Raw genomic sequence first — 25,134 nt, forward strand, 5'->3', positions numbered from 1 at the left:
GAAAAGTACGGCATAAATCACATGAAATATGATAAGAGAAGACCATTTCATAATCAGCGATAAAACTCGCAGATAGCAGCGGAGCAATTGCCTTTTCAGATCACCGAATGGCACTTATTTAACTGGCGAACCCAAAAAATCAATGTTAGACGACATGAGAAGCACATGTCGTTAATACAAACATAATAGTAGACCTTAATCGAACCATAACTTTAATTCAGCGCCGTAACCATTCGGTGGTATAATAATGCAAATAGCCCAATCAGCGATAATTAGATTTACAGTCTTTCCTTTGTAATTTCATTCCGTCAACCACTAAGATTGACCAGCTAAAGAAACTGCTCGTCGATCAATTAAGGCCAGTGAGTACACACTGCAATTAGTTCATAACTGGAAATGTGAGATTATAATTAGCTAAACACTGAGCAACCTTAATCACATACGCACAAATTTCCAATTCAATATTGATAAATTCAAATACAGTTACTTTTTTCTAGCTGCTTCATAGTTCCGACTCAAACGATATTATTTTTAACAAACTAGCGAAATTTTTAACAAAAAACTGTTAATGGTCTGGAAACAACTTAAGGGATACAGAGGCAATGAATTTTATTCAGTTAGCAGCTGTAGATAATCCCGAATAAGAAGGGTAATATTGATTGAGCTTTGTAAAAAGTTACTCTCCTCGCACATTTCAGAACGAGGCGCCTGTTGTGGTTAATTCGACGGACAACAAATCTTTGGTAGAAAATTTTCCAACTCTTTAAGACAAGTTAAGACGTGCATCTAAATTCCTTACATTATATACACAATTATGCATCAATATTCTGCACATCATACATCGCATTTTTGAGCAAAAAAACTTTGTTATATGTCGGCTTCGTTTTTTTTTTTGCTCTTTTCAGTCGTGCTTGCTTCTGTAATAGTTTCTTCGTTTGATGTAAATTGATCCAAACTGTGTACAATAGTCATGATAAAATGCAAGAGTCAAACAAGGTTCTTCAGTGATGCCTAATTGAATTAATTTGATCAAACACATCGTAAATGTGCCAGTTTACAAAAAAAAATAGGTTATCGTCTTCACTAGACAGTATATCGATGACAGTGTAGCTTCAGACAGATATAAATCCACTTTTGCTGGATTTCAAGAAAACCATTGACGTTCCAGATGGTGTGTTTTATCTGGGCCACAAGGGCTTCCTGCCACGTCGGCATAACGACAAGATAAATAGTTTCCATTTTGACCTTGTAAATTTTCTTGACTGTGATATCAATATAATGAAGGGTCCTGCATATGGCGTGTACATATCTTGGCATGTAACAATTGCTAGATCATGTATGTTATGTAACGATTTCAATCAACCTCAAAAGTCATTACCGTGAGAACATGTGTCAACGATATCCCATCATATGCCTACACTCTACAAGGCGCCTACAAGTTTCTTAAGTTTTGGAATGGGTAAAACAATTGTAAGTAAATATAGATCAAGTGTCTGGAACTCTGATGTTCTAATTCGTAAATTTATGTAATTATGCTTAACCCGGTATTGTTCGTGGTACATTCAATTAGATCACCACGTTAGATATATGACCAATTGCAATCAAAGCACAGTATTTGATTATGGACTTGTAAACTGGCATGGTACACGATTTGAAGAGTGCTTTAATCCATTAACTTAGCACATTCCTTGCGTTTTTTCAACATCATTGAAAACTGATTTTTGTTTTATTTGCGCGAATCAGTACTAATTTGTACTTTTTGTACTGTACTAGTTCATTAGTAGTTTGTGTTGAAGATTGTTTTGGAAATTTGTCTCCAAATTATGGACGCGGAACGTCAGTTTTGATTCACGGTTGGTGTACAATTTCTGTTTTGATCCCTAGATCAATGGGCTCAATCTAATTTCCTGAAATCTTTAGGCAGCAAAAACATCGTTAGGTGGCTGAAAGGAGAAATCGCTTTCACCAAGCGAGAGACCTGTGAGGATTGTAAGATTGGTGTCAACGAAATTTAAAACAAAGTCTTAGCTCGCATTGTATGAACCTGCATATAGTTATGTATGACCTTGACGTTCTATAAATTGTAAGTAAGTCCTGGAGGGAAATCGACGACCATCCGCAAGTTGCTGGAAGACATTCCCACGATGGACTGGAGAGGAAGCTAGTATGAGCTGGTCTTGAACTCACATCGATTGCAATGGTGAGAGTCTCCTGGGTGAATGAGCTGCACCAGCACCCTAACCATTAAGCCACACTGAAATCCTGGATGAAAGGAATTCTCCTACCGATTTATGCAGTGGCTGGAAATTCAAACTTATCTTGTAACTTCTAAAATTATTCTGCTCTGTTCTGCTCGTTCTTCAATAATTCTTTTGCAATAATTCTTTGAAGTTTTTCATTACAAATGCAATACTTCCCTTAAACTACACCGATCAAACCATAATCTCTTTACTTCAGATGAGTTCTTTTGTTGGACCTAGCAATAATTCTTAATCGTATTCCGATGTTCAATCGTTTTTCTGTAGGACGATCAATAAAACCATAGTTCTGCTAAAGTCTGTTTTGTTGTTGACTTTAAAAACAGGTAATTGTCGCTGTGTGTAGAATCTGTAACACTGTAGTATCTGACATATATATATATATATATAATATATTTCTGGTACTGAGGGCACACGCTCATATACCATCATGATGACAAGGTGTTTATTTGTTGTTACGAAAATGCGTCCAATCAACAAATCTACGTTGTTGAACACATCGTCTTATATCTCTCTTCATCCATTGTATTGAATGTTAGTAATTCAGCACAGAAGTACACATTTGAAAAGCACATTGGTAACAAGCTCTCCATAATAATTCACGTTGTACTGTGCCCGCGCTATGAATACGAAAGTAACCCAAAGTACTTGTGGCAGGAAATCCAAGAGAAACTGCTCTGGGAGGAAATAGGCACCGACACAAATGATGTCCGTCGACTCAATTCCATAACAGTCTAAAAACATCACGACTTTTTGGTGGCTGCTCTCTTTAACGATATGATGGATGAAGCCGTGTGGGAAGAAGGCCAGATTTCTTTTACCCTCTAGAAATTGATTTCAGATATATCCGCAGGCATCTATACTGACTGCCAGACCATAATCCGACCCGGAATACCGGATCCAATTGGCACACTTGTAAATACAAGCGAACACCAGCGTAATAGAGTAGATCCTTGAGGACTTTTTCTCAACAAGCGAGCCAGTTTATGGCTGCCAAGAGGTTATCACTCACAGCAGATTCGCATTGTATCTGACTTACACTTATCGGACAAACCTGGCATATATTCTAAAATGTTTAAAGAACAAAATACAATTCATGATGTCCTATTTTTCGTATAATTCATGACGGATTTTTCCGGCATTGTGATCTTGTGAATGTAAAATAAAGGCACAACCAAGACAAAAATGTTTCTGTATAACAACTCATTTCTATGTTTAGTGTCATTTGCTTAATAAAAGTCAGTGTCTATACAATTACAATGAAAGCAATTTGGAGGCAATGCCTAAAAATCGAGAATCGAGGGTCGTTTTGGGAACTGAAAAGCTTCATTAAACAAATCAATTCTATTTCTGGATGGTCAATGTTCCTCTGAGGATGTTTTATTCTATGTAAATTATCTTAACAGCGGTCAGGCGTCCAGGTGATGGACGAGATTCATCACGTGATCACAGTGTATGACGACCTTGACCGACAAAAACGAACGTTCAGCATAAGAATTACCTGTTTTTGAATTGCGTTCATTTCACAAATGTGGTATTGTATTTATGAATGAAGTGTTTAGGAAAAGTATATAGTTGCACTGTCTTCGGACAATTTGAGATTGTATTTACTGGTCCAGAATACTCATTATTACAGTATTATGTGATATTTTCGGGCTCAATCTCCTCATATATTGCTCTGTAATACTGTCTAAGCAAAAATGTAATCGTACGTCAGAATCGTTAATGCAGAAGACCTTTAAGGTATAGATCTGAATATTGGTGGCTAACTTTTACAGTCACGATTCGGCATGAAAAATTAACGCCTAAGTTGAATGCTGGTTCTGGAGATCCCAGAGCCCGTAACGGTGACGTAAGTACAGACCGTCACTTGCATACGTCTGGTTAAGCCAGTCGTATACGTCCATCGAGACGGGGTTGACTTTATCATACAACATTATCCAATGATGGGCTCATAATCACCCCGATCTGTAATTCTGTATGAATATTTTATGTGGTGATTACAGGTTTGCAGGCGGCTCGCTGGTGCTCCTCCAATATTCCACAGCCATCGCGCTGATTTTTCTGGGCCACTTACGTTCACCATAAAACTGTTACAACACATCTGGTATTTTAAACCGAAAGCACTGAGGGTTATAATCCCGCCTGAGGAGCTCATCTATAGGACGCGTAAATCAAGAGCGCTCGGTATTCATTTAAGAGAGGAAGATTTACATTTAATGCTAGAGTTGTAATAATATAGAAGCGCCACATTAAATTAAGAAGACATGAATTTATTGACACTGGCCTGAATGTTCATGTAACAAAGATATAAACCCGTCCGACTTTCTTAATTACACACTCTTGTGAAGATCACAGATTCTGTTTTCCTCTCAAAAAGTTTGCAGTTCGTTTAGAAACAGGGAACTTATTATTCCATTTTTAACCATGTTCTCTTTTGCATACAATTTTCCACCCGGATAAAGTCTGCAGTTCTTTGACGAAGAAGGGATTTTGCTTCGTTGTAATATGTATGTGTTGTGAATGAGTGTTATATTTATTAACCCTTCGGTCAACCGTGAAATGTTGACAACTATGGAGTACATCCTATTAAATGAAAACAATGTTATTTTATACTGTTTCCACCGTTCCGTAAATGTAATGTACAGCACTTTTATAATCTATTATCTTTTTAAAGTATATATTTAATGACTGATTCACCAAACCGATTGATTGAATATTCAAAGATTAAGAATTAAATAATTTATTTGAAATATAATGTCACAAGCCTTTCGATAACTTGCCAATCTGCAAAAAATTGCAAATTTGCAGCCGTTAAAATCAGAGATCACAATGATAAATGTTCACCATGTCAAAACCATGAATACGAATGTCTTATTCCGCTGTCAGAGAACAGAATGGATGGTTCTCATGAATCAAGAGTTTCATTGCAGACTTTCCGCAATTATATGTACAAGGTGAGAGCAATTCCCAATACATTTCGAATTCAAAGTCTTCCAAACTCATAGATACATTGATTACGAAACAATTTGTCATTTTGTAATTTGCTATTCAAATCCTTCAGATTTATCTCCAATACCCACATTTTCAAGCGTTTTGATCTCGTGTTTACAAGGAATGAACTTTCAATCTGAGAAATCGTTTCTTCCTGAATACCACCCTCACGCTGATTACATTAAAGTTGTCACGCTGACGCTCCCATATTATCAAAGAAAATAAATAAGGGCAAACCTAGACTAACCTGGACTATTTCTCCATAGCGCACCCTCTTCCCCTGTTGTCGTTTCTGTTCGCCGCGTTGTCGGCATTCTCCGCCTCGGCCGCCAGCTACAAAGTAAATAAGTTTAAAAGGTAATTTAAATAACCTATAGACTAAAAAGTAAACGTTCGCCACATCTGATTTTACAATTATTTCGTCAATCAAAAGTATATACAGAGTACATATTTATAATGCACATAGAGTGTATTCCTGCATTCACTCATGAATGCTCACTTGAATGCTGTCACTGTGTGGAGTATGTTTGTGTCTCTGGATTAAACATGTTGCACAGGCTATGTAGAATGAGAAAGGGCCATAATTTTGCGGTGGGTTATGGTCGAAAGATCCCAATATAATATCACAAGTAACAAATACGCATCGCTTACATATAATCCATGTTCTTTGGAGGACTCGTACTATACATATTTATTATTTATTTATTTATTTGATTGGTGTTTTACGTTGTACTCAAAAAATATTTCACTTATACGGCGGCGGCCAGCATTATTGTGGGAGGAAACCGGGCTGAGCCCGGGGGAATCATACGATCATTCGCAGGTTGCTGTGGGCCTTCCCACACACGGCCGGAGAGTCGGTCACGGACTCCCCCACCCCTGTACTATAGACAATGCTCTGCATTTTTTTTGCAAGTAGAACAGATAGTAAATAACTTCTTTTGTTAAATATAAAAGATGTTGAACAATTTCATCAACTTGGGCATCAGTGTCACTAACAGGAATTCTTAGTTTGAGTCTTGGTTCAAATTCAAACGAAAAAAGAAAGCAGGCCTACAGTCTTCATTTGAACTCATGATTTGTCAGGAATTAACTGAAGCAATGAAATCGAATGGGGAGAAGAAGGATAACGAGATGAGCATATCTAAACAAATCCAAACAAAAGGGTCGGGCAGCAGTATACTTTCTACTCATGCACATGTATCACAGAATATTTACGTAACCAAAAGCACTTATGAAGAGAGTAAGTGTCTAAATAACAGTATTTAGGAGGCATAGCTATGCATGTAATGGATGGTCTTCGTCCCGTTAGGTAAAACGAAACAAGTTTTTTTCTTTAATAACAATTTATGCGCCACAACTACCAACTGACCCCGGAGCGTATTTGGCTCTCATACTGTAACTTTTCCTGATGTTATCTGTTCAGAATGTCATTTGATTAATAGACATACTGTTATTATTATTAGTCAATTATCCCGATTGAATGGGAATGGTCTGCAGATCTAGAGTGCATTCCGGGATGTAATGCATCTCTCTGCGACACGCGAGCTCCTATCCCAGATGTGCAACCAGTTCATCTTCTACTTAATTACAGATAGACACCCAGTGGGTTTGTCCGGTCTGACATGCGAGGTCGCATGACAACCGCTAGATGGCGCCACTTGTGCTAACGTAATTTCCGGGATGCTGTTACACAATGCCTCGGGGTTCTGTTTAGAATTACATAAAGGTTAACTCTTGGGATAGGGAGGAAGGGAAGCGTTACGGTCTAGTTACTAGAAACGATAGTGTTTTATCTGAAAGAGAGAAAACGTCATAAATATTTTTTTCGGTGGAAACGCTATAGGTAATTCTTATGATTTATAACTGTAAATTTAACTAAAGTAAAGGCAAAGAAAATCAAAACGTTAGGGTAAGAGTGATATGTCATAGACAGACTCTTGATTAAATAATGGACACCGTCAAAAGTGCAATATCTCCACTAAATTAATATTACGATAAATAAATGTGTGTTATTTACTTCTCTACTGTAAAAACCCAGTGTATAACAAATAGTGAGAAAATCCAGCATAACCGCGCACTTTCTAAACCTATATGAAATATCATCCGGGATGTTCCACTCGATTTAAAAAAAGAATGATAGACAATTACCATCTGCCTTACTCAATGATCCATTTCGTAAAATAACAGATGCATCGACTGGTCAAGACCTAACATTTTATGTAGAAATACTGAGAATAGTTAAGAAAACAAAACCATTAGGCAACAATATTACAGAATACGTTTCCCCTCGCAATACTAATGGTCTCTCCGGTGTTCAAGATATGCAACCCATAAGACGGGCTAAACAAGTGTTTTCTATCTCTTTGTTTCGTAGTTAAATGCACTTAAAATGTTAAGAAATGGGAAAATAATTGTTAAAAATAAGCGATTTCTTCAAATCATATATACTTAGTAAACATGACACTAGCGCCCTTGGTTGACAGTGTTTTGCTCAGGCTCAGGGGCCTGGATTACGAAACAGGCATAAACTGCAACTGGCGTAACTTATATGAGAACGTGCAATGAAAATATATGTGTCACCATGGAAATTTCACGCGACTTAGTTGCGAAACAACGTAATTGTAAAACTTCTCCCACAAGCCCATGTGTCATCTTCATGGGAAGTCGATCAATGTATTCCAGTTTGGGGTGGGGTTGGGGGGGGGGGGGGTGATGTTCAGGACATTTTAAACATGAGGCGCGACACAAACACATGTATCCGTCAGGCATGTATGAGGACAATCACGAAAAACGTCACGATACACTCAAAAAATTACTCTGTCAATTTTAACAGAACGTCGGTTGTCTGAGTGATGCTATAATGCATTGTGCTATTGCAGCAGGTTATTCTGTTTAATATGGCACCCATACTCTATTAATTCAACATAAAGTTTCTATTAGACTAATATGATGTTATGTTGTATATGACTGGCAATTGTGTTGTGATAACAGAATACATTCTAGCATCACTTCTCTGTCAAAATTAACAGATTAAATTTTTAGTGTAACTGTTGGTATCAGCAAGACGGGAAATAAAGAAACTATGACGTCACGAAATGACTAAGAAAATCCAAGGTACTCCGTTTGCGAATGGAGATTTTTGGGACCCTTCGCTCAGTGTAACCATTTATCCACTGTAACTTTTGTGTGGTTTGCAACAAAACAAGGCAGTGTAAAGCTGCTGCCATTGCACATGTGCGACCGGAAACCCCTACCATATAAATACGAGAACAATACGCGAGAACAACGCGAATACCTCCTTGCCACATTCAGTCGAGTATTATTTCTTTATTTGGATATACTAGTAACCACGATATCAACACTGATATTCCACTTGCTGTCCACTTTGTAATGAATAGGATATGAATATCTGTCAGCCGCATGTGATCAATGTGATCAATTTACCATAATGGCATGAAGTATGCCAGTAGTCGTGTATTACAGTTGTACTCACAGTCAGTCGTGCCAGTGGTCGTCCTAATGTAATCTGTCTTAGGCCAACTAAATTACCTGTTACTCTGACCGCGATGTAAGAAACACGTCTGTTTTCAATCCCTGATCGTATAAATCAGAGGATCCCCCCCCCCCCCCGTATTTATGAGTATTGATTTTGGCATCCAATATTTCAACGATGGGTTATTTATCATAAAAGATAAATACTAGTAGAAGATACGAGCTAATGCACACACACAAAAAAGAACAAAAAAAAACGGATAAATATTCATTTCCTAGGAAAGCATCAAGGAAAAGTTTTTTTTTTCAACAAAAAGGAAATATGCATAGCTTTAACTTGTATATGTACATTCATTAACCTGAAATTATAAGGGTCATTCTAGCTTGCAACGGTGGACATACGGTGGACATGTTTTAGGAGACTCGTCTGGATTTTCTTAGACAAAATTCGGTTAGTAAGCGGCACACAATGAAAGCAATCCCATCTATACACTAACACTATACATGTACGTTTTATTCTCATTATGATCAGATATGAAAGAACTGCCTTTAGTCAAACGTGCTTAGTGTAACTTTTACCACAACATGCTCAGGGCTTTCAAGGAATTTACGTATATGCATTAGCCAGCAATTGTATAAGTCTGATCTTATCTTACCTTCGTCTGAGCCATCATCCCCTTCTGTTCCGTTGCGCTCGGCGTCCCTCCGCTCTGGGAGAGCCACTTGCGAAGCTTTTTGTTCAGCTTGTAGCGGTTCTGTATGCATATTTGAAATACAACGGCTAGAAAACAAACAAAAAGACACGCACAATTAACCAGGTGATGTCAGTTAAAAGAACAAGTATATGAAACAAAGAGAAACGTGCTGCTGAATAAGTGCAGCTTACCTAACACGGCATTGTTAGTACTTATATATCCCAAAGTATTAAATTTAAACAATTTCCGAATCAATTTGTCAGTTTTTCACAAATTTGTCCATTTAGCTTACAAAGAGTTACTTTGATTCAGCTGGTGTAGCGATTGTTGTAAAACGACATAAACGATCACTTCAGCACCCACCACCAAAAATCATACTTTGTTAAAGAAAATGGAATCTGAGAAATTTAAAATTACCTTGCGGATTAGGGATCCCACTTGGCTTCTCTTTGTCCTGGTTGTGATATATGTACAGACTGTTGTGGGCCGAGCTGAAGGATAACCAGAAAATGAATGAAAATGATGCCGTACATATAGTAAGTAATACATACTTATAACAGTGCAAGAACATCTCAAATGGGATACCTCGTCCCGTGCAACACAAATTGATGGGGACTGACAATTGTTCTCTAGAACAATAATCAACACAGGGTGAACTCAAATCACTTTAGGAGTGAAATTGTCTTCATTATATGTTGTTTTATGCTAGTTTATTTTAACAAAATGAGTTTTATTATATGATGTTTCGGTTCTACCCTCACTGGACAAGCTGTTCAATGGGATAATCTTGAACACTTATTGTCTGTTATATGCCTTGTCAACTCTATATTTTGAGTAATTTCGTGCCAGGGACGTCTAATAAAATGCAAGTAATTCACTGCATTTTTTACTCTATTTGCATGGTGAAAATGGGTCTGTAATTTGCTAATATGGAAACATTTACATGAACAGTTAGAATAAAACTCTTTTTGAGGTAAATTGACAAGAGCCGCATTTTACCGGATACGTGTGGCCATTTGCCAACTCAAACTGTCGTCGTTGCTCAGATTTTACTCTATATGCTAAAAGTCATTTACTCTGGAAGTCAAGTGACCCTTGACCAAACAGGGATTGTGACCCGGCCGCCGTTTTACGTAAGATGGTTTGACAGTTGCATGATGAGGGCGGTGGTTTCTTGGAGGCTGTCTCCGGTTTCGCCCAACCATACCCAACCTGATCACCGTTATACATATATGAAATATTCTTGATCATGGCACGAAACACCAAGAGATAAATAATTTACACGACGATTATTCGGCTTTCCGAGGTCATGATTTATTTACGATATCTATTGCGACAAGAGATTAGCGATCAGATACCGGTTACTTTCAATCATTAGTTTAATAAGACATTATTCGTAAGTTAAATTTAGGAACACTGTTCAGCAGTAAAGATGTAAGCAATGTTCACAAAAACAGAACATTTCCATGAAACCAACAGTTTATATAAACACAAGTTTTATACATCCTATATATTTCGGAGAGTTGATATTTACACACATTCGTACTGTGGAAGTTTATAATACACATACACTCAGTCAACAGAATCCAAAGAATTGAGCACTGGAAGCTTTACCAACAGATCAAGCTCTTATGCTACACACAATGAAGAGGATTCACTTGTTAAGATAGAACAGGTCGTATATGCACATATAACCTACTTCTGCGGCATCCAATCGAATCCCAAATTACCAGATTTGTTTAGAATATTGTGTTGCTTTTTTGAATCGACTAGCTGGACTAATCGGTATGTCCGATCCAATCAAGTCGATCAATGGCCTTTCATTTCCCAACGTGTCGGAAACCCTAATGTAAAATGTGCGTTTTGAGGCCACCGTAACTAAAGCAGGCAGTCAGTTTGTTTTGTAACCCAATTATCGCGAAGTCGCGTCTTTCGAATAAGATCGATAAGTTGGTTTTCCAACCAAACCGTACTTTAAAACCCATCGTTTTATCTGCGGAGACTGGTGGGCAGAGATAGTGAGCTTAGTCGGCAATATGCTCCTGATTTAATCGAACAGTAAACAGTCACTACAAGGGGAAAGAGAAAGCTAACGACCAGAGCTTGGATGAAGTATGGGAGGCGAAAAGGAGCATCACGGCAGCAGAAGAATGAGCCAAATTCCATTAGGCTACGGAACATTAAGTCGCATAATGTGCAGTGCTCTGCTTGAAAATGACCCAAGAACGTCTTGTTTGTAGCTTTGTTATAATGTAGGAGGAGGCCCATCCTCAAAAGTTTGGCATAGTTCCCTGCATCATTAGATGACAAGTTCGCACATTCACAGAACATATAAAAGCGGTATTACATTTAGTATGCGCTTAAATCACATTATATTTGTGGTTAGAATAAGGCTTGTATTAAGATTTAAGCCTGGATGAAGTTGTTATACCGTTTTTTATTATTTTAATTCCCTTACAATATGAATTAGACACTTTTTAAGAATTAGATTATTTTGCTACAAACTGTGGCTCAGTTGAACTTTTTATGAGAGGTGGTGGGAGGTTGCGAGTGTTCAGGTCTGTGGTTTAGCTTCCTACATCTCACATGAAAAGTAACCTGCAAACCATTATCAGATCTATCAGAATTTCATGAATACAGCGAATATCTCCTGTGTTTTAATCGTTAGTAAGAAAGGGGAATTTTCCTACATATGGATGCGAACTGATTTACATATTGGGCCGTCTCAAGAGTGGTATGAGGCGCAGTTTCATTTTGAATATGTGATTTCTTTTGGCCTTGTAAGACGTAATTCATGAGAAAAGGAAGAAATAGAGAAAAATGGAATTCTCGATTTGCAGCCTTACGGCGACATAGAAAAAAGTTTTAACGTTTCTTTACGATTTTAACGCTTGCACTTACAACCCCAATTACATGGATGAGATTTAGAAAGTGTGTGCTTTTTTTTCTGAAGTGAAATTCACAGTAATATATGCTGCGTTTGGAAGCTATATGTGTCAAAAATATTGCACATTTGCATAATAGCTGGCAAAATTGATTATAAGGCTCGCACTGCTAAATCCTGTCATGTATTTTTTTGTGTGTGTGTGGATCACAGGAGAATGGTACATGGCAACAGCAGACTTGAATGAATACCTATAAATCGCCCAATGTATTGACCTGCATTCACACCGGCCTTCTTAGCTAACTCTTACAGCCATTTATAATAAGCGCCCACGCCGCAACAAGATTTATGGGTATTTTCGGGGTCATTTATCTCCTTTCATCTTTCATTAATTTATCTATCTGTCACTTGATTAATATTGACTTCGTTAGATGCAGTTGGATGATCGGCAGTGGGCTCGATTAAAATTGGGGAGAGACCGCTTGCATTCAAAAAATGTATCCTCAAGTTTGATGAATGTTAATAAGAAGATGGAGATGAATAAAGGTTGGCATAGAAGCTTCACTTTCCCTGACATTGCAGTGAGAGAAGGTAGAAACAATTAAAATGAAGTTTTAAAGTTTTGAAGCCTATGCAAGAATTTTTACGTTTACACCATGTTGCTAACAAAAGCAATGTTAATTGTATATACTGAATCCAACTTTTGATGAAATGGATCATCATATTCATGCAACTATGTGTTGAAATTCTGGAAAACATATCTTTAAATACCTATCTTGTCTAAAACCAAAAAACACCTTGTCCCTTTTTACATTGGAGAATCTCTCCCAGGTACATAGTTTGAAATCAACCTTCTGTAACCTCTCCCAGTATTGTCAGTTTTTCTGATATTCTGGAGCCAGTTTTTCAAAAGCATATTAAAAATCACGCCGAGCTTAAACCTTAATACAAGTCTTGTTCTAATACAAAACTAACTGGACAAAACTAATCAGGACTAAGTTCATTCTTTTAAGCAAACTGATACAAAGCAAACTGGGTACAGCTCTAGCATGGCAGCATATTCTTCACGGATTATGTACGTATTATCTTTGACGTGAGGCATCAAAGGACTTGGAACAAATTGTAATAAAAACTGTTATAAATGTGATACTGTACAATCATCTGGCTTCCTGCTTATGTAGTGTGGATGATGCGCAACGTATCTATGTTACAACAATTCATTTGCATTCATTAGTAGATCCACTACCAGTTGAGTAAGCCAGTTCTGTCTCCGTCTGGGTTACAATTTACGTAATAAATCTTCCACTCAAAGTGTCGTCTACATGGTGCGTGTCTAACAATGGGGATGTACATGGAGGTTTCTGGTTTCTGCTAGTGGACTGAGCTCCCCCTAGGATCTGATCCCTTTGCACAGTTTCCATGCTTTTGTTTATTGGATGTGACAAAAACAAAGCATTTTAGGTAAATCCAGACCAGTACAATAATAATAATAAAAAATTGGTTATGTTTGCTTGGGGTGTAATAAAAGGCTATTACCATTACTACGGTTTTCGTACAATTTTGCTTACGCCATGGCTTTAAGTGATGTATAAAATGAAACTACTGAAGTATTTACATGAACAAATAGAATACATGCCCTCGTATAAGTTAAATATTCTTGAATACGACATAAAACATCAATCAAATAAATAAAATAAATTAGAATATTGAGGTTTAAACCTAACAGGAAAATGGCGAGAACCCGGTTGTGACCAATAACCCGGATTTCACTGGTTAGCTGTGATCATTAGCCAATTATTGCATGTTATCTCTGCTGTTCTGGTCTTACTATCCATGCTGTAGGCTTTTGAATCACACAGCCACCACCACAGCTTACGACCACCTTGGGGGCTGCACCCTGGTTTACGTGGAGGGGTAACCCTCCAGAGAGTTCAATGACTTCATACATGCGCACCCAACTATTGCCCTACTTGTATTGTTACCTAGGTCGGTAAAGCAGGTACTTGTGGAAGTATGCATGCAATTTGCTTTACGGAATACCGATCTGTTCCCATGTGTATATTTCGATTCAGTTCATCAACTAATTACACGTTACTCCCTTTAGTGTAGATTGCGTGCAGTACTTCTTGTACCATGTGTGTTGTTGCTGCTGTGCCCCCTTTGACCTGCGGGCGTACAAGCCTCCATACACAACACCACGATAATCTGTCAACTTGATTAACGCTTTCTGTCGCTAATCCATTAATCTCAGTCTCTCTTCCATGACCATTCCATCTATCACTACTGCACGTAATGTTTGTCTGAAGGTTTGCACTGACATACGTTTACAGTACCTTGACATTTTTGTCACTCGATCGGAGATGTGTCCATCGATTGGTCGGTTTAGGTTAACCTCTCACCCTCAAAATAGCCCAGGTTGTCTTCGTACGGTTCCATTCGGTACAACTTTTTAGTGCCATTCTAAACTGGCAATACATGTATAACTTGATATCAGTTGTGTAAAAAAACAGCTGCTTTTGACTGCAAAGTGTATGAGTGCTTGCAAGTTTAATAGCTACTTATGCAACAACGCCGGTACGGGCAAATGTCAGTGATCGCACAGAACGAGTCGTGTAGTTTTTAAAGAAGATAGGGGTGTATAATTGGCGATAGATGCCAGAATTTTACATGGTAACTGGATAAAAACCGACTGCGTTATTGCGTGCAATTAGCTACCTGGCCATCCACGGAGAAGTTTTGGTTACATTTAACCAATGAATGTCCCAGTGCTAGAAAAGCAGCAGAGGATGCATTTGTAACTCTAAATGACTAGCACTAATGCGCATGGAGCTATAGCCGGAAAAACGACATATTTTATATGCTGGTTTTGGCGGCTTGTATTTCCGGCAAACAGTGAAATTAGGATAATTCAAAAGACTATGTTCATTTTCCATTAGCATAACATTACTTTATCAATGACATTGTATAATATCCATAAAGCAGTGGACAGTTAACTATGAGGCTTGCATTCGTCTCTCTTTGGATATAATATCCTCTGGGCATTGTTTCTGGGCGCTCAGCGTTTAATGCCAAATGGGTGTTCTACTACAGGAACTTAATCTGTGCGAACACATTGCACGCGCACAAGCGTGCTTAATATATTTGCGCCTATTACCCGTTCTGATTTACTTATGCTTTTGTTTTTTGTTTTTTTTTTTTTTTTTGTTTTTTTTGTTTTTTTTTTTTTTTGGCAGAATGAAATAGAGCATTGAAATATTCCTAGTGGCCGCTTCTTCCTTAATAATGCCTACAGCACCTGTTTCCAGCACTCCCTGAAATCAGTATTATGTTCACAGCCTTCGTGCCAGGTCGAATTTTACAGACCAGTGAAATAGAGATATGACTTCATATTACGACGCCTAATGGCGTGTGAAATGATTCTGTTTCTCTGTAGAAGAACCACTAAAACGCTTTCCATCCAAAAGGCAAATGACCCGGAAGAAATTTGGGTTGAACTGCCCCAGAGCTTAACCAAATCTTTTTCCTTTTCAGAGCTGTCTTCACGCTTCTTTCAAGTTCGCTCGGTCCAGTGGCACTAAAAGCTCCAGGGTTCCACTTTGATGCAGATGAGAGTCGTAGACAGGAAGCGGAAATGAGCTTGTTTATTCATAGGCGCGCAGTGAAGACGGATCCGCGAGTTATAGTCCGCAAACCTTGTCCAGAGGAAATGATTGGTGTAATCGCGGGGTTATGTAACAGCTACAATCCATGCTGTTTTATTCATTTAAGCCATCTTAAATCCATCTTCTTATACGTCTTAACTACTTATCTACACTCAAAGCATATACAATGTACAGATAATATGCAATAAGCCTTTAACAATATAAATAAACACACTCTATGAACAGAAATAGAAGTTCACATTTATATTCGTTAAAGGTTATATTTTCTTCACAAAAGAAGTACTCACATGAAGTTATGTTCGACATAAGCTACATATATTTTGCTTGGGGTTTTAAGTCGCACTTAACATATCTTTCAGCCATATGACGACGAGGAGTCATTCATTGTGTGTACATATGCGGGGTCTTCTTACTGGAGGGAGAGTCCATACCGCCTGACTAGTGCCGAAAACACCGGACATGACACCCCACCCAGTCAACTTATACTGGCACAGGTCCAACCAAACCTGATTCCTTGCCCTGACCTCTCAGTGGTGTGTATTTTAGGGAGAGACAACAAAATACAGATTATCTGCATAAATACGAAATATTAGAGACAATACAAAGATTCAGTAGACCCACTGATAAGTTTCGCGTGATACACAAGTATTGTAACTTAGAAAATGGAAAGCTTTATTTTGACTCAGTGATGATGGCATAATGCTAAAATATTGAGTCAAAATTAAGCGTTCGTTTTTCGGAGACCACAAGTAGTGTATTATGTAAAGATTCCATACATGAGACGTTGATATTTTAGTCCATATTTCATACCCTAATGACCGTTTATCTGCCATTCTCATAGCACAGAATAATACGTTTTGATGACTTCATCGGGCTCATACTCCAGAAAAGAAGAAAATGACGCACCATGCATCCAACGATTCCTTAAAATCGCTCTGTTACCTGAACCTCTTTGACAATTTCTTTTTTTAATAATTGATATTTGTATTGATCATTTTGTTTTGTTTTTTTTTTGTTTTGTTTTCTTTTTTAGGAGGGGGGGTACAGATTTTCAACCAGATTCATTTGTACAGACAGAAGTGCATATTTAAATGAGAGATTGTTAGATACAATATACTCACAATGTGTTCCGTCTGTCGAAATAGACCATCACACATAAAAACACAATGATGTGTGTGAAGGTTTCACTAACTAAACTTAACTATTGAAAAGCAGGTGACAGGATGATCAAACATTTATAAATCTATCTTTTTACCCTCTTAGAAAACTAATGTGCCTTTCATTTTCACACAGACTTTGCATTGCTTTCTTTACAAATTCGGGGCCTTCGTGGCTCGGTTGCTTAGCGCGCTAGCGCAGCGTAATGACCCAGGAGTCTCTCACCAATGCTGTCGCTGTGAGTTCAAGTCCAGCTCATGCTGGCTTCCTTTCCGACCGTACGTGGGAAGGTTTGCTAGCAGCCTGCGAATGGTCGTGGGTTTCCCCCGGGCTGTGCCCGGTTTCCACCCACCATAATGCTGGCCGCCGTCGTATAAGTGAAATATTCTTGAGTACGACGTGAAACACAAATCAAATCAAATCAAATCAAATCTTTACAAATTCCATTTTCGGCAGCTGACCTCTAACTTTCAATTTGTACTCTATTATGTACTCTTGTACAATTACGATGGACAACCATTTTTTAAGGGAGCTGTTTTATGTAGACTTATTTTATTCCATCTTATAGTCCAATACAGTCATTTGAACTGAATTTATCTCGAAAGCGTGGACTAGTCATGTGGTTTCTTCGCGCCTGAATCATCCTCACGGCCTAGATTGTAGGAGATGAGAGTCGCACATTTAGATTTACTAGCACATTCAGGATTAGGTAGAAACAATCTACCAAAGATTCCATACCAGAGGATTGTGTCGGTGTTAGGTGATTCCACTGCTGTAGTATTGAAAGGGGCAGAGCGACAAACAAGCAGTCCAACTCAGTTACTTGAAGTCTTTATGAATTTAAGTGAAATTGATCTAGAGACATGCTGGTATAAACAATACCCAATACACCGAGAATATCAGATATCTGGGACTGGTGTTATTGTGTTTGACCCGGACCTTAACGGAAGAATTGATAATTTGTGTACAAATCTTGAGTATGGGTAAATAGATTATTTGGCTGAGGAACGGATTTCTAGTTCATTGGTACTAGGAGAGTAAAAGTAAAAGTTTGTCCTGTGCGACGTTGGAGCATACTTGTTGTGTCCTGTTAGTGGAATTTTTTGGGATTCTACTTGAGTGATATTCCAAATTGTGATATTTTGATGGTGTTCTGCGCATCCTGATGTACTCTCAGCTTACGACAGGGCATTCTGGAGTACTGAATTTGAATGTATGTATGTGTTTACTTGGTGTTTTACGCAGTACTTAAGAAGTATTCCAGAAGTGTTCCCTTGCTCTAAGATCTCAATGCTGAGTGCCAGGCGAGACAGCAACAAGTACCATTTAGAACGTCTTAATATGTCCTGACCCCAGTTGATGCTGGATTAGACTGGCGGTCTATATCATGCAGTGAAGCGATAAGACCGTAAATTTCATTTCGTTTTACCAGTTGTTATAAACCACACATTATTGATAGGTTCGATCGAAAAGCCAGCAGGTTGAGGCGGCATGATAAAAGTGCATGCTTATCAATCGCTGGGTCACCGGGAATGTGGGTTCAATCCCAATATTGGACTGGGAATTTTCCAGATTCCCGTTCTTCTGTGGCTCTAGAAACCTTGTTGGCAAGAGGTGGGTCGTCAACTTGCCTGGTCTTACATAATTTTGGCTGAAGACTTCTTTCCTTCCAAGACATATGACATAGGTCATATGTGGAAAAGTTCACCATTCAGTCACTTGTCAAAGGTCGTCATGGTTTAATGCGGGAAATCCGATTTCTTCTAACCCTTATCATCGTATATGTAGAACATTCTGCAGTATGGCATTAAAGAACAATCAAAGAAATAAATAACTTACTGAGGTAAATTGACAAGAGGCCGTATTTCACAGGTTACGTGTGACCATTTCCCAGCTATCACACTTGTTGCTCTGCTTTTTCTCTCTATGCTGTACGTCTTAATTATATCCAATGTCGTACGCTAAGCAGATTGAATTATGACGCCATTGGCAGTGGCTTTAGCTACTCGCTTCTGTGAACTGTATTTTAGCTATAATTATTCAAATATTTAGTCATGTATTTTGTCATTTCGCTGATGAAGCTTTTTGGGTAGCCGCAAATGTTAAGGTGTCATGCCAAAGAACAATGCTTAATTTAGGTCTACTTATTAAGTTGGATAGGCACATGTAAAGACTGACAGCACTTCCGCACAAGTGATGTTCTCGTTTGCATTCAGCTTCTAAGCAATCGCGCAGCGTAATAAACCCGGGAGCCTCTCACCAATGCGCTTGCAGCTCATGCTGGCTTCCTCTCCGGCAGTAAGTGGGAAGGTCTTCTACCATCCTGCGGATGGTCGTGGTTTTCCCCGGGCCCTCCGGGTTTCCTCACCATAATGCTGGCCGCCGTCGTATAAGTGAAATATTCTTGAGTATGGCGTAAAACACCAATCAAGTAAACAAATAAATCTAAGCTATCTATGCGGATACCAAAGAAGCCTGATTGAGGATACACATTTAGTACCATCACAGTTTCTCCGCTTGAGTGTTAACCATTTGTATTTTATCCCAGAAGAGCAGATCGGGTATCACATTCCAGATGCGAGGGGTCAGGGATTAAGAGTGGGTGGAAACCGTGACCTGTATACAATAACAGCTTAATTCGGCTCATGTTACAAATCCCTCTCGCAGGTCCATCTCTGCAGCCAATGGGGTTCGGAATGCTACATTTGTGAAAATGTTTCCAGGTTCTGAAGCCTGCTGGTGAGCAAATACATAAGTCATGTGCACATTGGTATTCTGATTAACTTGCCTCGGAATTGTGTAGGGGGCAAACAAGGGGAGCTTGTGTCCCGTAGAGTTATCACAGATAGCCTACAGACCAGCTCAGTCCCGGTACCTTCTGATCTCGAGTGAACCATTGAACTGCAGGTAGCAATCGATGAAATGAAAGCCTGGCTATCACAATGATTACAAGTTACAAACAGCGATGCGTAGTCCTGGCGCCCCGTCGAGTGAGGCATGGATGAATAATGGCAATAACAGCGTTCTCCAAGAGAGAGGAATGCGAACATACAATATAACGTCTCACCATTCATGCAAATATCTTCCTCCACCAAAGAAGATCAGATTGGAACATTGGCTATTTGTAACAATTACCCGCTTTTCTCATAGTACAGTTATTGTCTGTGTTCTCTGACAATCAACAGATTAAGTTTAGGTAAACTAAATTCGTAGGATTTGAATGAATTTGTAATTTAAACATTAGTATTTAAACATATTGGTTCACGTGCCTTCAGAAACTGTTGAGCAATTAAATTTGGACAATTGTATGTTATAACATAATTTTATTCGTTTTCTTGCCTGACTAATATCTTATTAATACGAGTATGTTACGGTTCATAAGTGGGAGAAAGGGTTACATCAATTCTCTCTCCATCAAAATCCTACAAAAGCTTGGGTTTGAACTCAGAGACTAAGGGGTTGGCACATATGTCACCTTTAACATTACAGACTGTGTATTTCAGTGTAACATCATTTCCGTTCGTTTCAAAACACGCAGAGATGACAATAATGAGCATGGAATGGTGAACGAAAGCTCAGTGGCACTGTAACCCAACATTAGTTGAAATCAATGCACGTGATTTGCTAGCGTTAATTGCTCTGTGTATTAGCGTGTATAACGCTTTCTTAATGCTGATGTCTTTATTATTCAGGGCCTCATTTTTTCCTAAACTTCGGATACAATTTTTTTTCTCATCTCGTTACACTTAATATTTTGGGATGCTTTCCTCTTTCTATAGAATCGTGTACTTATTTATCTCGTGAAGCGAGGTTAATTTTTCTTTTAAGCTTCTTTCATGCTTTTCGAAGAATTTTTCGAAATTGCATAACATTTTTGTTGACATTTCAAGCGCATGGGTTGTGTTATTTGGAGAGAAGCACCTGTTGCTCCATAACTCATCAAACGTTGAATTAAAAATTTGCCAAATTTGCAAACAAATTATGTTATGTGTTTGTTTACTTGCGGGCTAATCGGATGGTCACTAATGGTAAGTCTTACAATGGATAACACAACACCTTGACATCAGGTTTAACACCTATGTATTCTACTTAGAGCGTGCCGCACTGTCTACTCGTAGATGAAATTCCTTTTAGTTTTTTAGCCAGTTGGTTCTTGCACTCTTGCAACTGGTAGACATTTAATCCCATCACATTTCTTCTGAAGACGAAATGCATTGACTGTCATACAAATGGCCTATAATGACTAACATTGAACGAGAGATCGATCAAAACTCGATTCCAGGAGATTCCTTAATCTCTCATGAAACACATGTCTGCCATAGAATTCATTTACCACCTATACCATAGCCAATTGCTTGCCTCTTTTACCACTAGGTATGTTACTTTCTACTCCAATCGATTAGCTGTAGTTTGTCCAAAATAATAGTTGAGGCGACTTCAACAGAAGGTCTGAAATCCAAGGAGAATTATATGGAAATCATAATTAAAACCAGCAATCGAGAAAAACAAAGAACGGTATAACTACCCAAAAGAGATGCAGGGACAAGCAGTATGTGTTCATGACAAATACGGAACTGTTATCTGACAGAGGTTCAGTCAGATTTATTTGACAGTTGACTAGGGTTCATTACTGAGCATGTCAAATGGAAGGACATTCAGTAAAAAGTGGATCAAAGTCTGAAACTAACTCGGAGAAACAGGCTATGACATATATATTTTAACAAGAGAACCATTTTTAGGTGTTAAATTCCGCTGTTAAATTGAACGTGTGTCTGTTTCTATTTCAGCGACTTTGACTCAGAGAAACATATTTTAACAAGAGAACAATTTTCAAGTGTTTATAAATTCCGCTGTTATAGAGAACTTGCGCCTGTTTCTCATTCAGCTGTTACGCTATAAATGTTATAAATAATGAAAATCTTGAAAGTGATAACAAAAATTATAGACATACAACCAATTATGTAGAAAATCTTTGTTCCTATGTTTCTGTTTCTTCTCAAAGGAAGACGGAACCTGGTTTTATCCAAACTAACCATCACGGACGTGGTTCGGCGCGAAGGCTCCCTGAGGTTTTCGCATCCGTTACCAGTATTTTAGAGAATAGTTTATTGTTCCACGTTTGTGTTCGGGCTTTAGTGTAACTGACAAACCCTCATTTATTCAGAGCTCGACTCGAAAACGCCAAAGCACTGGTTGAAATTGTGACCCTCTATACTAGTATAGGATAATCATTCTCTCGCCGGAGCTTAAGCTTAAGCTTAAGTCGTAAGAAAAACTATGCATCGTGAGTTTCTGGGCTGACGTGTAAAATCTATATGGGAACGTATCTTTCCTTATTTCCTGTAGACCACTGAAGTCACGTGGACTTTGCGTCGTCCTTATTTGCTGTAGACCATACAGACTGTGAAATTAACGCAAACTCGGATGGTTGTGTGCTTTCCCAGTTTCCTGCCACCACATAATCATGGCCGCCGTCGTATAAGTGAAATATTCTTGAGTATGGCGTAAAACATAAATCAAATAAATAAACAGCCAATCCATCTATCTTTCATTCATGCATTTTTAACTACGGATGAAATTGTTGTAGCGCATACCCATGGATACAAGACACTCATTGAAATATGTAACAACTTTAGGTGTGAAGGATGATGAAGGGTGCACGGTGGGGTCTTTGACAACATTGGCTGACCAAGTTATCAATATTATACAATAAAGATCATGACAGTATTAAAATATCTAATTTCGTGTGGGAAAATGAGAGAGCAATGATACTTTCAGGTCTTGTTTTTCAGTTTAAATTACATATAATAGGTTCCAATGGGGAAAAAGCAGTTGCACGCATACATGGGTTCGACATTACCCAGCTGGCGGCTGCAAATGGTTCCATGAATGGTCAATTCCGTGCCTGTGACAGGTCCAAATTTGTGGGTGCACTGACCAGCCACGGTATAACAGCCAGCTGTTATTACCCTCCACGCCTGGCCGAAGACTGATTGACCATTTGACAGCGGGCGGCAGATAACTCGCTGGGTGACCAGAAGCTACCCCGTAATAGCCTGATATGGGCCCAATAAATAACTCTATACCAGCTGTCAGCGACGGATACACTGTCAGTAATAATTAATAACATAAGATAAAAGGCACGCGGTATTTCACACACAATAGTTACACCGGAAAACAGCCAACCTCATCGGCTTTCAATACAACCGGTTGTCAGTATGAAGAAATAAGGCAAGGTACCAGGGCTGTTCCCACTCACCATATGCAGTTTAAGTGGCATTTAGTTTTAAGTTCCTAAATTACATAACGGGAAAATGATTATGGTTTCACAATATGTCAACAGATATCTCAGTAATATGATGTGTACTCTAACTAATGTAATTTACAAGTAGTGTAACTCCGGAAAACGAAAGGCTCGTTATCTAAACAATACCCCTGTTTATCCTATAACACTGTGTCAAAGTGAGCCTTTCGTTTTTTGGAGTTACACACCACTCATGTATTACGTTGGATGAACACAAGGTTTCTAAACTAATATTGCCGATACAGATGGGAGTGTGCCATGCAGTTATGATCAAAAGAACGCCTTGATCGCATTTCATAAATGTAGTATTTTCACACTGTACCCTAACAATTTCACATTTTAGTTTATAGAAGTTATTTATTGATTTATAGATGTTTAACGGCCTACTCAAGGCCTTTCATGCACAATGGCTATCAGTTTTATGGGCATTTTATAGAGTCGAGGCACCTGATTAGCTTATAAGGTAATTTAAAGTGTTTGTGCTGTATTTCAATTTATTATCGTATTGTCGAGTGAAAATTCAAAAAAAAAAAAAAAATTCAATTTCAATTAAACTTGTCATAATAATATATTACAACATACATTGTTCATTTAATACAAAGGTCCTTTTGAAAAATTGCTGATGATTCGGGGTTCCAGAGCCCTCATAGACCAAAAGGGGTATTTTACTAACTGCTCAGATCTCTGACCCTTCAGTCAACTGTAAACAGAGAAGGATTGGTGACAGCTCCTCTGGCACAGTTAGATAACAATGCTGAATTGCTCTTGGCCGTTGGACTATCACACAATCGTCCAGTACATAGCCTGTGGTTTGGCATAGATCACAAGACGATAGCGTAACAGGCGATGCCAATTCCACAATATCACAGGGCATTCAGTCTATTTAAACGAGTACTTCAGCAAAGAGTCATTTCATGAACCCAGATCGTGATATTTGAGAAATCGTTAATTCGACAGCCCTGTGACTTTTTGCCCTAGAGAAAAGTAGAATTTGGGATAATAAATGTCTACCGTGGCTTTTTAAAGCATATATAGAACAAAGTCGGCCTTGAGAAGTCCTTCAGTCAAAGCGTTTTATTCTCGGCTTCCTTTCTTCTTCTTTTTTTTTCTCCATTTTTTCCGTCTTTCTATACCAGAAAGAAAGTACAATCAATACTATTTGATCCAGCGCCAAGTTTTTTTGGCACCGACTGTTAAGGCAAGTTTCTAGAAATAATCGGACACATCACCACGATGACCTTGTTTCACTATACATTCTTATACGCTCCTCACAATAAATACGCGTTAAATCATAGTTCTATTGAAAATTTTTATGAATTGACCGCGGGATACTTGCCAAGTTATTATTCGTCCCAATTTTTCGTGCATTGCTAGTAATTTCCCACACGAGTTTATAGCCCGTTAGAGACATGCCATCCATCAACGTGTCCAATCTCTCTAAACCATGTATACGGGTTTAATTAGTAAGGTGCTGTCGGCCCCGTGTCTAGTCTCAAACACTGCGCACATCATTATCTTCAAGCGCCCTCTGTTATCACGATCCCGTATCATTCGTATCTCGTGAATATTAACTTTCATATAATGCCTGTCAGATCTTAACTTCAGCCTCGTGGGATGGCAATGTACCTCATGGGTGGCAATGACATATACCTTTCCTGTATTACATGTGTGTATATATATATAT

At 38.4% G+C, this 25,134-nt stretch overlaps 1 protein-coding gene across 1 annotated transcript in view; it reads right to left on the reverse strand.

Moving 5' to 3' along the window:
- The window catches only part of LOC135475155 (inositol 1,4,5-trisphosphate receptor type 3-like), a 145,838-nt gene that overhangs the window by 90,531 nt on the left and 30,173 nt on the right, over positions 1 to 25,134 (reverse strand). The window contains 4 exon segments of the mRNA XM_064754930.1: positions 5,500 to 5,555; positions 5,558 to 5,585; positions 9,404 to 9,528; positions 9,860 to 9,933. Coding sequence (XP_064611000.1) covers positions 5,500 to 5,555; positions 5,558 to 5,585; positions 9,404 to 9,528; positions 9,860 to 9,933 — 283 coding nt within the window.

The sequence above is a fragment of the Liolophura sinensis genome, chromosome 9 (genome assembly GCF_032854445.1).
Source record: "Liolophura sinensis isolate JHLJ2023 chromosome 9, CUHK_Ljap_v2, whole genome shotgun sequence".
In the NCBI taxonomy this organism is placed as follows: domain Eukaryota; kingdom Metazoa; phylum Mollusca; class Polyplacophora; order Chitonida; family Chitonidae; genus Liolophura; species Liolophura sinensis.